General features: G+C 34.2%; 1 protein-coding gene across 1 annotated transcript in view; it reads left to right on the top strand.

Moving 5' to 3' along the window:
- FBN2 (fibrillin 2) overlaps positions 1–15719 on the top strand; it is a 222722-nt gene that overhangs the window by 121434 nt on the left and 85569 nt on the right. Inside the window, exons 12-18 of the mRNA XM_082457817.1 lie at positions 1414–1533; positions 2845–2970; positions 3810–3932; positions 5594–5716; positions 10975–11127; positions 13539–13592; positions 15187–15312. Of these exons, the coding sequence (XP_082313943.1) occupies positions 1414–1533; positions 2845–2970; positions 3810–3932; positions 5594–5716; positions 10975–11127; positions 13539–13592; positions 15187–15312 (825 nt within the window). The remainder of the gene's footprint in view (positions 1–1413; positions 1534–2844; positions 2971–3809; positions 3933–5593; positions 5717–10974; positions 11128–13538; positions 13593–15186; positions 15313–15719) is intronic.

Genomic DNA, 15719 nt, shown 5'->3' on the forward strand with positions numbered 1-15719 from the left:
AAGGAATCTTCAGCATTGCCTTCTGAAGGTAATGTTGCCAGTTGGACAGACCATTAGTTATGCCTGATATGCTTGCTAACCTCTAAGCTCTGTCTTTTCTCATATTGCTTCATTCCTTTGGCTCAGTGAATTGATTTTATCAACCAAAAGTGTAAACGTGAGTCTTAGTGGGCTGAAGGCGTCTTTGGATGAATTGAAAGAGTATTTAATCCTGTTTTTCTTTGTCGTTTTTATTTGCTATGAGATTTTTTTTTTTCCTCCTTTACCAGAGAGGGTTTAATTGCATTCAGTCTGAGTGTATATATCAGTGAAGCTGGTGAGTTTGATAGAGTACAGTTCCTCTTTTAAGAACATCTGTGAAAGGAGTAATCTGTCTATTAAAATGGTAAACCTGTGAATTGACTTTATTGTTGTGTTCTCCAATTTAGCTGAAATTGTATATGTTAATGGCTTCTCATGTATATGAAATGGCAAGTCACTATGCCTAACCAGTCAGCCAGGTTTTTAGTTCTCCAGCATTCAAAATAATATTTAGTGGGCATTGCTGAAAGAAGATGAATTAAACTTTTTCTAACACTGACAAACTTGATTTCTCTGGGATTTGACTAATCTCCACTGTCTAGTCAGTTGTTTGGTTGTGCAGTCCTTGAATTCTGTGATGCGTTTGCATTTAATCAAGGCTTAGAGAACCTGAAGGAAAGCAGTGATGTTTCTCACACTTGGAACCAGAACTAGTATTTGCATAAAACTTGGTTTCATACAAAAAAATCCCTGTGCCAATTTTAAGATCCTAAAGAAACCAGAAGCTACTGAATGTAATAGACTTTGTTTTACTTAATTTCCATTTTTTACCCCATCCTGTGTTTTTTACTTCAAAATATTATCCAAGCCTTGATGCATAGTTACATACATATAGTTGAGTTCACAAAAAATAATTAACAAAAAATTCCATAATTTGTCTCTTTTTTAAAACTAGTAGAAGTGTCAACATGTAATATAAATATATATCTTTAAAAATCTTTAATTATCTTCTAACTCTGTACTAAGCTTTAAAGAGGCTATTAACTTGCCCAGATTACTTAGATAATAAGCATTTTCTAGCGTATTGGAACTCGTGGCTGTGTCTTTCCCAAGTCCGTGGTTTTAATCACTGTGCATTACTCAAATTGAAAAGTTGTTATTTCTTGATTAAAGCAAATTCCCTTGTACTCTGCAATAGGTGTTATTTTTGTAAATCTCCAGACTGGCCTCTGTAGTTGAAGAAAGGAATTTTTATTCATTTATAAATACTCTGATATTTAGACTATTACCACTGACTGGCCTTCTCTCAAATTTGGGAGGCCTAAATGTACTTTAAACAAACATTTCTAGAAATGGAGTGAAGTCTATAATGGTTTCTTTTGCTACTCACAGATGTTGATGAATGCACATCGAATCCCTGCACTAATGGAGATTGTGTTAACACACCTGGATCCTATTATTGTAAATGTCATGCTGGATTCCAGAGGACTCCCACCAAGCAAGCATGCATTGGTAAGGCAGTTTGCTTTCACATATGATGATGTTCCGTGAAATATAGTGACCCAGGCTGTTGAGGTTAAAAGTGAATTTATTAAAATAAGACATGGAATGAAATAAGTGCTGTTACATTATTACAGATTTACTTTATGCTACCCTCAGTGCTCTCTTCGAACATAAACACTTTTTGCATGTGTAACACAGGCAACGTGATATCTGGCTTCACACAAAAAAAATTCGGTTTCTCTTCCTTCCCTAGATCACAGCTTCCTTTCTCCAAGTAACATCAGTAGCATTACTGCTCTCTGATTAACGGAGCTTAAGATTTATCGTCGTTTTCAACTACTGTTTCTTTGAACCTCACACATAGTCGGACACCAGATCTAACCTACTCTTTATTCACAGTTTCCTTGCTATGCCCACCATCCTCGTCCAAACCTCTCCCTCACTGCTGATTCATCCCAGAATTCTTTTAGCAGATGACTCTGCTTGTCTTCTTTTTCATTTCCTATTCATCCCCTGGCAGTTACTTGAATCACTTTATTCCAGCAATTTCTGTCATGTAGCTCTTAATCCAGATATTCTGTAGTTACTTCACTCTTACTCAACTCCTTGCTGACTTTTTTTAAAATTAATTTTTATTGGAATATAGTTGATTTACAATGCTATGTTAGTTTCTGCTGTACAGCAAAGTGAATCAGTTATATATATACATATATCCACTCTTTTTTTAGATTCTTTTCCCATATAGGTCATTACACAGCATTGAGTAGAGTTCTCTGTGCTGTACAGTAGGTTCTTAGTACTTACCTATTTTATATATAGTAGTGTGTATATGTCAATCCCAACCTCCCAATTTATCCCTCCCCCTGCTTTCCCACTTGGTAACCATAAGTTTGTTTTCTACATCTGTGACTCTGTTTCTGTTTTGTAAATAAGTTCATTTGTGCCATATTTTTTTTTGATTCCACATATAAGCGATATCACTTGCTCTGACTTTTAGGTCTTCAACCACTATGTCAGAAGCAACTGCACCGATAATTCCAGCTGCACTGTCCACCCTCTCCTACATTCACTGCACATCCATTTCATTTTTCTCTTTCTTTCCCTCTTCAGCTATTATAAGTGAGGGCTGTAAAATTGCATAAACCTACCTATCCAAGAAAAAAAGCTGGTGAGAAATGAAAATTTTGCTGAAGAAGCAACATGATCTTGAATATTACATGTAAAAATAAACTAGATATTTCAAATTACATTTATTGTTTTATTGTCTTTATCTATAATTATTTTAAAAGGCTAATATTTGGCTATTGTTAATTTTCCCAGACATTGATGAATGCATCCAGAATGGGGTTCTTTGTAAGAATGGTCGATGTGTGAACACAGATGGAAGTTTCCAGTGCATTTGCAATGCTGGCTTTGAATTAACTACAGATGGAAAAAACTGTGTTGGTATGGAAATTGCCTGCTCCCTTGCAAAATATTTTTTAAAGGATATACATTTTTACTGGGAACCATATATACTATTTTCATGAAAGCCCACACAACACGTATGTGAGAGTTGTTCAGATGACTTAGGTAAAATATAAATACATTTAACATAAGACTATTAAAGTGAAGGGACAGGTTTTTTGGAAATGTCATTACAAGTGAATAATTTACTGCTTCTGGAAATTTTCTGTGTGGCATATGTTTAATTGTAAGTAGCAGTTGTTCTTCGTAATTATTAGCACCTACTGTATTTTGGATGTCGGGGTTATAACACTGACAAAATAGAAAAGGCCCACCTCCAATCTGGGGAAGCATAAAAATGTGACATATGTGATAATCAAATCTCTAAATTTTGGTCCTGGCGATGTCTAACAGTGTAGTAAATATCAATACTCCACAGAAATATTCTCTTTGCACAGCAACACGTATTTCACCAACTAACGAAAGTCCAGATCATTTCACTTGCAGTGAGGTTGTCATTGCTTTATTCTCTCATACAATATAAACATCCCCTGAAATCATATTAACTTTTTTGGTAATCAAAATAAAACCCTACTCATGTGGTTTTAACAGAAACTAAGCACAAAGTTTCCTTAATTTTTTTTCTTTATGTCCCTTACACTAAAGGGTCCTTCACGTTTTCTACACTATTTGCCCTCAGTCAGTTGGCATTCATAAGAAAAAAAATCCATGACCACATGGCTCATTTATGCAGTAGAATATGACTGGTGATTGTTTGTAGAAAGAGGGGGAACTGGTTTCCTCAAGGCCAGTGGTGTAAGTCACTTTCTCCTCTGCAGATCATGATGAATGTACAACTACCAACATGTGTTTGAATGGGATGTGCATTAATGAAGATGGCAGCTTCAAGTGCATCTGCAAACCAGGATTTGTCTTGGCTCCAAATGGGCGTTACTGCACTGGTATGTATGGCTTTGAGATAGGAAAGTAACCATGATTGAAACCATCTTTTTTATTTGAATCAATCATGCAAGAATTACTTCAGTTTCTTCATGTGGATTTTGTATTATTCACATCTCTTGCTAATTCAGTACGGCAGGTGTCTGAAGTTTCCTAGAAAAACATACATTGTGGTTTATGGAACACTAATATCTTTACAAAAAGTAATAATGGCATAGGAAGAATTAAGGGAATGACAGATTGGTTCTAGCAAGTCTAGAAAAGACAATATAGAAATAATTTCTCTCTACTCTTTGCCTCAATAAAAAAGAGGAAGAAAAAAATCTTGTGTTCTCAGAACTAGATTTTCCACTGTCATTCATTACTGATTTTGCATTATATCTTTTCCATAAGCTAATCCACAGATCATTTGTTACTATATGATTACCTAAAAATCTTACATTGATTTCGTGAAGAAGTAATTTGAATATTCCTAGCAATTGTTTTGTTTATAAAACCCTTTTGAAGGCCAAGCTCTAGCAATAACTTTAGGAAGCAAAATATATGACTCTTGGAAATAAATAAGACTGTATTATGTTTATACTCACAATTGGAATTTAGTAAGATGGAACAAACTTTGCAGTTTTACTTAAAAACAAGTTATTTACAGTTTTCTTCTTTTAGACAAAATTAACTCCATGAATGCTTTCTGCCTTCAATTATACAGACTTATCTGAATACCAAATAATACTCATAACCAATCCCTGTAATTTCAGTGAAATTCTGGGGACAGTAGAGAGTGAAAAATCAAGACTGATTCTTGTATTTCTGAATAAAAGTAGTTTCTTGACTATTCAGGAAAGGGGAGTTCAGTATTAAATAGAAATATTGTAGCTTTGCTGATTGAACTCATGCATGGGATGTCATCTCAAGGTTAGCTGACTTGGATTAATCACAAGATATGAGATGAGCGTTCTGTTCCAGTGTGTAGCATGACATTACAGCATGTAACATTTTAGCATTTCTTAAGAAACTTAAGTACACATATAAAGATCACCTAAATCTCACCAGTTCCTGCTTTATTGAACTTTTTATTAAATTTTTTAATTACAAATGCTGTAATCCATAAATTTTGAAATGCTCATGATTTGGCAGCCCCGTGTTTGGAAGGCTGTTTCCCTTTGGGGGGAAACCATTTAATGGTGGGTTACAGTTCATAAATTCAAGCAATTGAATTGAAAATTACAAGGGAGACCCCAAATTATTTTGTTATTATGAACTAATTGAATTAAAATTAAAACAGCATCTTAGTTAGAATTTTATGTGTGTGTAACTAAAAGTTAAATACAAACACTGACCTTAGTTTTAAGAATTTGTTTCACTTAACTAATTTGAGTTAAATATCATTTAATATTAAGCTGAATTGCCAAATTAATAATGAAAAATGAATTTGTGAGACTCTTCTAAGTGGTAAAATGAGGCAACTTTCACTCAGTCTTTCTGAAAAATATGTTTGAAAGAATTGCATTTGTGTATAAGATTTGTTGTCACATCTGTGTGTTCTTCCACAAATTATAAAATTGAAAACAAAATGTTGATAATGTAGAGCGGTGGCAACAGGTGAACTCTGTAGTAAAGTTAAATTTACCCAGTAATGGCCCGGCTTGTGTTTCCTTCTGGGCAGATATTGATGAGTGCCAGACCCCAGGAATCTGCATGAATGGGCATTGCATCAACAATGAAGGGTCCTTCCGCTGTGACTGTCCCCCAGGCCTGGCTGTGGGTGTGGACGGACGCGTGTGTGTCGGTAAGTGAAACATTCCGTAATGGCCCCACTGACCAAATGATCTTTGAAAAAGGGATAAAGATATATCTATACAACGGAATCATATTCAGCCATAAAAAGGAATGAAGTAGTGATACACACGAAAGCATGGATGAACTTGAAAACATTACGCTAAGTGAAAGAAGCCACACACAAAAGACCACATAGTGTACGACTCCAAACGAAATGTTTGTGAAGGTCAGATCTGTGGAGACAGAGCAGATTAGTGGCTGCTTAGCGCAGAGAGGGTGAGCGTGGTGGGAGCAGGGGGTGATCACCAAAGGCATTTTTGAGGTGAAATGTTCTGAAATCAACTAGGATGATGATCGTCCAACTCTGTGAATATGCTAAAAACTATTGAATTGTACACTTTAAATGGGTGAATTCTTTGTATGTGAATTATATATCAATAAAGTGGTTTAAAAACAATTAACAAAGAGCCCGGCTAGCTCCGTTCAGAAGCCTCTGATGAGATGCAAGTCAGAAATGCTGGAGAAGGAAAAAAAAAAATTGCCCTTTACCAGCATTCTGCATAGTGTTAGAGAACCACATCTCTAAACACAATGGATTTATATTTTATAATTAATAACTAATAAGACTTGAAATGGATACTGTAGTTCTATCTAAATAAACTCTTGTTTTTATCCCAACAAAATTTACTTATTTATTTTTGCCATCTGAGTTTAAAAAATTTTTTTTAATTTTATTTTTATACAATTTTAAAGGTTACTTTCCATTTACAGTTATTACAGAATATTGGCTATATTCCCCATGTTGTACAATATATCCTTGAGCCTATCTTATACCCAATAGTTTGTAGCTCCCACTCCTCTACCCCTACATTGCCCGCTCCCCGCCCCACCGGTAACCACTAGTTTGTTCTCTATATCTGTGAGTCTGCTTCTTTTCCCAAACAAAATTTTAAATGTAAATAATTTATACCATAGAACTTTGACATATATCAAAAGCTAGAAATGTTTCTAAATAGTTATTCTTCATCACTGTGTAGCTAATGATAGAAACCTGGGAAGAGTATGAGAGAGAATGTATATTTTATTTGAAACCATTCAGAATTCCTCTTGGATACTTTTGAGTTACCAGGCATCAGCTTTAAAGAGGCAGGCAAAATGAAAATGTCATTGGCATTTCGAAACCCAACCAACGTGTCCTAATGATAGCAAGAGCAGAGTGAGTGTGCTGTAAAAATACATTGAATGCTGTATTCTTTCCAAAGCACTTTCATGAAACTTCTAGGGTGAATTAGCCATTGTGCACCATCTATTTTCAGGTCATATAGTAAAAGGCAGACATACTTACTGGTTTAAAAGTATATTTGAGAGAAATGAAATTCTTTCTCAGACATAGTTGGTTTTACTTTATTCTTACCTATGGGAATCAAAACATTTGGATTCTGAAGGTTAAAAAAAAAAAGAAGCAACAGCAGATGGAAATAATCTGACCACTTAAAGTTTCATCCACTCTATCCAATCTAGGATTTATTTCAGCTTACAAGATTGTCAGCACTTCGTTCAGGGCTATTTCAAATACGGTAACTAGAAGAATGTAGCTCCTTGCTGCTTAGAGAGCTAAAATATTTTCAGTTGCTTTTTTCCTTTATCTAAATGATTTTGCTGAAACCTGTGGTGAGTACAAAACCAGTTTTGGAGGGAGAAATGATTTTTCTTTTAAGCAACCGACATATGAGTAGTTGTTAGGAATTCAGTGTTCAAACACAAATATTCCTTCCCTTGTCCACATACAGAAAAGGCATTAGAAATTTTTGGGAAACCCTCTCCAGTTTTTCACAATTGTGGGTATTAAACTTTTTAAAATAAAAACACTATTTGTTCTGTGTGTAAAATTATATATTACTGTTCCCTTAACATGCTAGATATGTTTTCTTCATATCTTCTGCCTTTTGAAATGCTTTTAGACGCATTGATTGTTGAGGTTAGAAATGAATCATTACTATGAATTACTATTAGAGTTAGCACTTTAATTTTAGATTTTGTTTGTTCATTTTTGTTTCCCTAGGTAGTGAGATGTGGGTTTTTATTTTCAGAAAATTAAACTACTATTGTAACTAATATGTTGAACAAGCATGACTCACAGGCAGGATATGAACAAAAGGCAACTGTATTTTGTTTTTTTCAATCCTTTAAAAATATATTTTTAATTATTCAATGGGAGCAGTTTATCCAATAAGTAAAGAAGAAAACTCAGGCACCCCCTTACTTTACAATTTTTAGATAGCAAAAATTTATATGACTACTTTAGGTAATGAAAATAATCTGAATTTAGCAATTAGAATGTCCAGCATCATATAATAATTAATATTCGAACTTGATTTGAAGTTATGACTTCCCTCCCAAGCTCAGACCTTCGTGAGGAAGACATTTCTGACTCCACCAGGCTCAAAGTGCAGGAGGAAAGGTGAGAAGGCAGAAGCAGTGACAGTGTCCTAGGGTGGCTTCAAGGCTTCTGGGCTTCACACGAGTTTAAAGCCAACTTCTTCCTCGTGGGTGATTTCATGATTATGTCAGGGGCGTTGGCCTGCCCTTCCCGAGATGCAGACACTGCATTTTTCTCCTGGTGGCCACTCCTGGCCAGCCTCTTGTCTTTCTGCAGTCCACTTCAGACAGAGATCTAATGGTGTCTCATCACCCCTCCATGTAGTCCTTTTAGGAACCTCTCTTAGTGGGGCCCATGTCTCATCCATAGGACACGCCACCCTTTGCCCTCTGAACCGAGTGACTAGAGGTTCTACAGTGGGAATAGCCACTCTCCTCTGTGTGCTACGTGTCCCTGACAGAGTTGGGTACAAAGCTCTTCAAGTTGCTCCCTGCGAAGCTCTCGTCTCTTGACCAGGGGTGAGGATGGAAGCATGCCCAACTTGTAATCTGGCTCTTCCAAAAAAATCCTCCTCAAAAACTCTTCTCTTAATTGCTATTCTCTAAATTGTATGCTCGGTATTGGGAGGGGTTTAAGGACCTGGCAACCAATTTTCCATCTCTACTTCCTTCAGGGATGGAGTCTCAAAATTCACCTTGTTATATGATATTTAGCACCATGGGATTTCAGCTTAAATTTCCTTTTTAACATCCTGTTACGTTAGTATTTCAATATCTTCATGAACACTGTTTGACAGTTCTGTCAGGTAAAAGGTTAATTTTTTTCTTTACCCTAGTTCTGCTATTTACTAGCTATGAGGCCTTAGGCAAGATACATTACCTCTCTGTGTGTCCTTTGCTCACTAGTTGTTTTTGAAGATTAAATAAGTTAACATTAGATGTATTTGTGTAAAGCTTGGATGATGTCTGGCACATAAAACATGCCCAATAAGTTAACTATTACAATTATTACTGTTTTATTAATTCGGAATAGTGGTGTTACATCAAAAATAGTCTTAGAGTTGCTGCTTTAAGCTATAAAGAAAAGTTGATACTAAAGAATGAAAAATATAGTTAGCATCTTGTGTCCATACCTATTTTACCTTTGGTAAAGATAAAGTATAATTACCTGAAAAAATCCTTTAGCAATTCCAATTTTTAAGAAAGAAAAGACATGGAGAAATTTGATAACATATGAAACAGGTATAGCTTAGGATTAAGTCCAATCACTGACCAAAACATTCACGTGAGCATGTTCTGATGGTGCTGCTGGTATCGGTGCCTCTAATCCTGTCCACTGGGAACAGTGGCTTGGTTACATTGAAGAGAATAATGTGAACTAAGGTTCCAGTGTGGGGTCTTTGAAAAGGAAAAAGTCAACTGTCTTCATTAAAAATAGAAGTGAGTACCATAGGCTTTTTATCAACTTGCTTCTAAAAATTGTTCCTGGCTTATGTTCTCAACATGAAAACAGAAATAACTTTGACCATTCTATGATGCCTTTTGAGATAAGTGGTACCATCCTAAGAACTCACAAAAATCTTACTGAAAATCATGAACTGTGTGGTATTTGTGCATATTTGTCATTGTGTTGAGTCCTGTTCTTATGTGTAACTCAGAGCTGACTGCCAAACTAGGCCATAGCAGAAGCAGAAAGGGACAGCACATCCCCTTCCCAGGGTTGGTGTGGTAAAATCTTATGATCTTCTTCTATTTGAGCATACACAGATCTCATTGTTTAATGCAGCCACACATCTCATTGTTTTAACGGGAAACATCACCACATCGTAAGACATAGGTGACTCACTTTGTGTAACAGGCAGATAAAGTTATTTCCAACAAGTTATGAATAATTATAGATATTTATAATAATGGTTATCTCTTTGATGGAATTGTCATATCAATAGACTGCTTAAAAGCTCTACTGCTTCTCTGGCCTGTATGATGATCTGAGTTTTTTTATAGTTCACCATTTACCATCTCATAAAGTTGTATTATATTTTATGAGAATTTAGAATGAGAGAACTAAGCAGGATACGCTTCTTTGGGGTGTAACAGGACATAGTAGAAAGAGGAAAAGTTTTGGAGGTCACACAAGCCTGAGTCTGAATCCCAGCTCAGACAGTGGATAGTCTACAGCTTTGAGGTACTTGTGTAACCCCTCTGAACCTCAACTTCCTCATCTATAAAAAGTGGATAATCACCATCCTATGCAGTTGTTGACCTGAATGTTCAACAAGATAATGTCTGTAAAGCAGCAAGCACAATGCCACAGATACATAGTGATAGTTAGTGAATATTATTTGTATAACTGGATTTATTGAGAGTCTGCAATGATTAAAACATAGTCACAACAGTAAACTGGGGGTTGAAGAGAAAGGTCACCTAACTCAGAAATTTAAGTAAGAAAGTTCATGACCAAGCAGTATCATCTCAAGGTAGTTTAACTGCACTGCACTTCATTGTTCATAAGAACTTCTAAAATAGAAATAATATTAAATGTAGTCAGTGATTAGAGCTCTAAGTCTTGTTTATAACTGTGGAAATATACCTGGCTCAATGAAAGGCCCGTGAGGAAAAGTGGGATAATTGATGCTTGTGTAGCACATAAAACTTCTTGGAGAAAAAGAAAAGAATTATTGATAATGCATTTATTCTTTTCCTCTCTCAACAAACATTTGCTGATTTCTTAACACTGTGAGATGCTAAAGATACAAAGAAAAAGAAAAGTGGCAGATGCCTTCTAGAAACTTCCCATATAGTGACCACTTAAGTTACAAGGAGCCTTCAGTTTTGAAATCTCTTTGTCTCTATCACTGTCTCAAATCATTGTTCTTCTGTCTCCTTTAGATACTCACATGCGCAGTACATGCTATGGTGGAATCAAGAAGGGAGTGTGTGTCCGTCCTTTCCCTGGCGCAGTGACCAAGTCTGAATGCTGCTGTGCCAATCCAGACTATGGTTTTGGAGAGCCCTGCCAGCCATGCCCTGCTAAAAATTCAGGTAGTCACCTTCACCAGTTTCACACCTGATAAAGAATCTAGAAATGTCACATTAGATATTTGGCCAAAGAGTACCTCGGCTCTGAAGTGTTTTGTCTTTATTTTTAATGGAAGAAAAGAAATCCAAACCTGTGTTGATGTGTGAAGCATATAATAAAGAGATCTGTCTTGTTTTTACTTATGATTTGTGGGCAGAGAGAACACACGGTGAATTTTATGATTATTTATTTATTTTATGATCCAATTATGACTGTTACAACGGATTCTTTATGTGAATATGTTAGCCTCAGAATCTTCCATCCCTTCTGTCATTCTGAAGATAAATAGCATAAAATTTACGTATCACTTTCAAGGTTATAATAAGTTCATGAGAACCTGGTTTTATTTATTTATTTTTAATCTTTACACAGAATGGTCTTAGGCTGCAGTCTATCAGAAGTTCCAGTCTATCAGGAATCTATCAGTAGTTCCAGAAAGTCATAAATTTATTTCTGAATGTTGTCATAAATTATAGGCACATTAAACAGTTTAATTCTTTGACTATTCTATGACTTGTTCATATTTTTATGAAAACTGTATTGAATAGATGTAAGTACAGTAGGGAATCAAATAAACAATCTCTTTTCCTTTAAAGTTGGGAATAGTTGAAAATATAGGTAGGCAAACATATAAATTACAGTTTAGTATGATTGCTGCCTTAAAAGGAACATAAAGAACTGGGAGAGCATGAAGGAAGGAGCAGTTAGTTGCCTGGGGAGGCTGGGAAAGACTGCACAGAGGGGTGGAGGCTTACTTTGGTCTTGAAAAAAGGAATAAGAACTTCCCAGGTAGAAGGTGGAAGAAATGAATTCCAGCAAAGGAAGTGGCTTATAATTCTGTTAAAAATCCTAAATGGACTGTTCAAACCTTAGCAAAATGGTGAGAGTCCCTCTGGAAGAATTACTGAGTATGACATTTTTAAAAAAGAGGAGTTAATGAAGGAAGTCTTCCCCTAAAATGTTAAGTGAATTATGCATATTATGAAAGAAGTGCAAAAATTGATAACAAGACTACATAAAAAGATCAGTGACTAATAAAATTAGTTATGAATATAAGTGGAAATATAGGACACAATAAAGATAGCATTGAGATCAGTGAGAACAAATTAAACTAAGTAATTAATATTGTTGATAAATATTGGAAAAAATATGAAGTTAGTTCCCTACATTAAATGTTACAAAATAATTTTTTTGTAGAAGATACAAACTTTTTGTCATCTTGTAATGACAAAGGACTCTCAAAACAAACCCCAAAGACTAAAATACACATATAAATTAGAAAAATATTTTATTTAATTTATAAAGAATTTACATTAATCAATAAGGAAAGTTGAAATCCTCTATAGAAAAAAGTACAGTGTACACAGACAGAACTTCACAACGCAGAAAGGCAAATGGTAGAGTGCCATATAAAAAGATGTCCAATCTGTCTAAAATTAAAAGTTTAAAAAGGTGTCATTTTTGTTTATTAGATTGGTAAAATACAAATGATTGATTTTCCCCAGTGTTGGGGAGGATATACAGAAATGGGTACTCTCTTACATTGGTGCTAGAAGGGTAACCTGGGATATTTAGGGAGAGGGGGACTATCAAAAACCTTAAAAGAGACATAAACTTTGAGCAGTTTTACTTCCAAGAGATTAACCTAGTGATAGAATTGAACTTTGTATTTTCTTATTATAATTGCAGAAAGTTGAACAAACCTAATTTCATCAATAAGAGATTGATTGAATGAGTGTGGTAGATCCACATAACTGAGAAAAGATGTTAAATCATCTATTATGAATAGGCTATTACATGAAATGTCTATTGTAGAGTACAGAGGGTCCAAGCCTCCTCGCCACTTACAACCTCTATGACCTGAGCGTGTTACTTCCCATCTCTATCCAAGCTCTCTTGGGAGTAAAAGAGGAAAAATAACAGTATCTAGTTTGTGGTATTGGGAGGATTAAATAAATTATTAGATGCAAAATGCTAGAACAATACCAGGCACATCATGTAGTAAATGCTATTTATTACATAAGTGTTTTCTATTATTTTATTATTGAGAGGAGAAAAAAAGCTAAAAAGCAATCTCTGTTGTACAATTTAGATTTTTTTAAAGTTTACATAAGTAGAAAATATTTGTAATGTTTATCAATATATTAATGAAATTCAGGGTGATAATCACAGTTATTTTTATTTACTTTTCTATGTTTACCTGTGATTTTGGAATTCTTAAAATAATTATGTGCTAGAAAATGGTCCTTTTTTTCATTTTAAGTTATTGCAGGTAATTCTTCTTAATGATAGTTTTGGAGTTATGTAAGTGACTTGTGTATGGAACAGATATAGTTTAGAGTTTTTGATTTCTCTATTTGTTTTTATCTTACAGCTGAATTCCACGGTCTTTGTAGTAGTGGAGTAGGTATCACTGTGGATGGAAGAGGTAGCTCTATTCAATTTTCAATCTTATAATAATTATATAGTTTTATAGCTTTATTATTATAATATTATAGATAAGATGTATTTAATATTATAAAAATATATCAGTATAAAGTAATAAAATAAATTGTCTCCTAGAACAATGGTTATAAGCTAGATGATATCAATCAGTATGTAGATGTGCATTTTTCATAGTAGATAAATATTTATCTGTTAAATATGCGTTGTTTAAAATGTCACTAACAAACTACAACCATGATTTTATGGATACCGTCACTTAAGAAGAAGCTAGAGCTTGTAAAAAAAAAAAGAAAAACAAGACAATTTAAAGAAAAATGTTAAATAATGGTGCTGACATGGTTTAAACAAAAACAATCTGTAAGAGATATTTGATATGGATCTTTAAGAGATATTTGAGATATACTGCCCTAAAAATAAATTGACTATTTATGGCTAAGAATACTAAAATGTTTCTGTCCAACCAAAGAAGTACAAGGTTTCATTAAAGTTTTCTTTTTTTTAAATTTAGCACTATGATTAACAAAATTCCAATACAGAACTTGAATATTAAGTACATATGTGTTTATAAAGTTATTTTATATGTTAATAGTGTCCTTTGTTTTTTTAAAATAAAATTGTAGGGTGCTATTAATCTTTAGTTTACATATATATTCTAATACTTTCATGTTTGAGGAGACTTTAGACAAATTATAGATTAATTGACAGTAAATATCACATTTTTTGCAAAGAACATCAGAAACCAGAGTAAAGGAGCAAACTTTTACAATGATGTTTCTCCCAAAAATTAAATTAAAAGACTGACATTTCTGGAGTATTTAAGGCTTCCCAAATTCTAGAACACAGTAGTTAGGATTACAATTTGAGCATAGTTACCAAAATTTTATTTTATGCTGACTCCGTTTTTTTATTCCCTGTCAATATGGCCTCCCCAACAGAGCCAGCTGCCCGTTGCAACTAGATGGTTGCTCATACAAGCACATCATTCCTCAAGTCCCACAGCCCACGGGTGACAGAGAGTAGTCATGTTCATGGCTTGTTGTAAAACATTGTGTTCTCAAGCATCCACATTTGAATTGTCCTCTCCATTAATTTCAACTTATCAACAATGAGAAACATTTAATAAGTATCATATTACTTAGTTGACTGTAAAAAATGATAATAAAATAGAAATATTCCAGGCCTTCAGGACCATAAAATTATACAGACACCCTAATAAATCTTTGCCTTTTAATTAGATGGTTATAATACCTATCAAGTTGAGTTTTCCTTTGGGTTTTGAGCCAACAGTCTATAAATTTCTTTATTAATTTTATCATAAATGCCAGCCCATTACATGCCTTAATTCTTTGAATTTCTGCCAGTTCCCTTCATTTTTCTTTTGACTTACCAGGAAGTGGCCCATATCTCTCAATTTTATTCTCACTCCTTATTTTCATTTCCTTTCCCTTTCTGAACGGCAGACAAATTGGGGGTTTGCAGGGTTAAACACTACGTATTTTGAGTGATCTTTACTAGACATACATGTATCAACAGACAGTAAGTGGCTGTGAGCATTAAACTTTGAACATTTAATGCAGATATCAATGAGTGTGCTCTGGATCCTGATATATGTGCCAATGGAATTTGTGAAAATTTACGTGGTAGTTACCGTTGTAATTGCAACAGTGGCTATGAGCCAGATGCCTCCGGAAGAAACTGTATTGGTAAGTTATTTGTTTTATTATACAAGAGCCTTTTGTATCATTTAATCCCATGGATTATAGGAGAAATCAAACTACAAAAAAATGAGTAAAACTAGAGATCTTACAGTTTTTCTTGTTTCCTTTTTAGTGCAGAGATATAAAACTATGGGAATCAAACAAATGCTGTTACATAGTAACACAATTTAGTATTTAAATTATTTTATTTTTAGTAATTAAATTACTAAATTTTATTATTTTTAGTAATTAAATTATTTTTTCCCAAGTGAATGGACACAGAGTCAGTTATTGGCCTGTTATATCTGCATATATCTTAATCCTATAATTTTTCACTAGGAAGTGAGATTCAAAAATTAATGAGGCAGTGTGGATAATAATAAGTTAAGAAAATTAAATATGACAGGTTGACT

The sequence above is a fragment of the Balaenoptera physalus genome, assembly GCF_965194825.1.
Source record: "Balaenoptera physalus genome assembly, chromosome: 3".
Classification (NCBI taxonomy): domain Eukaryota; kingdom Metazoa; phylum Chordata; class Mammalia; order Artiodactyla; family Balaenopteridae; genus Balaenoptera; species Balaenoptera physalus.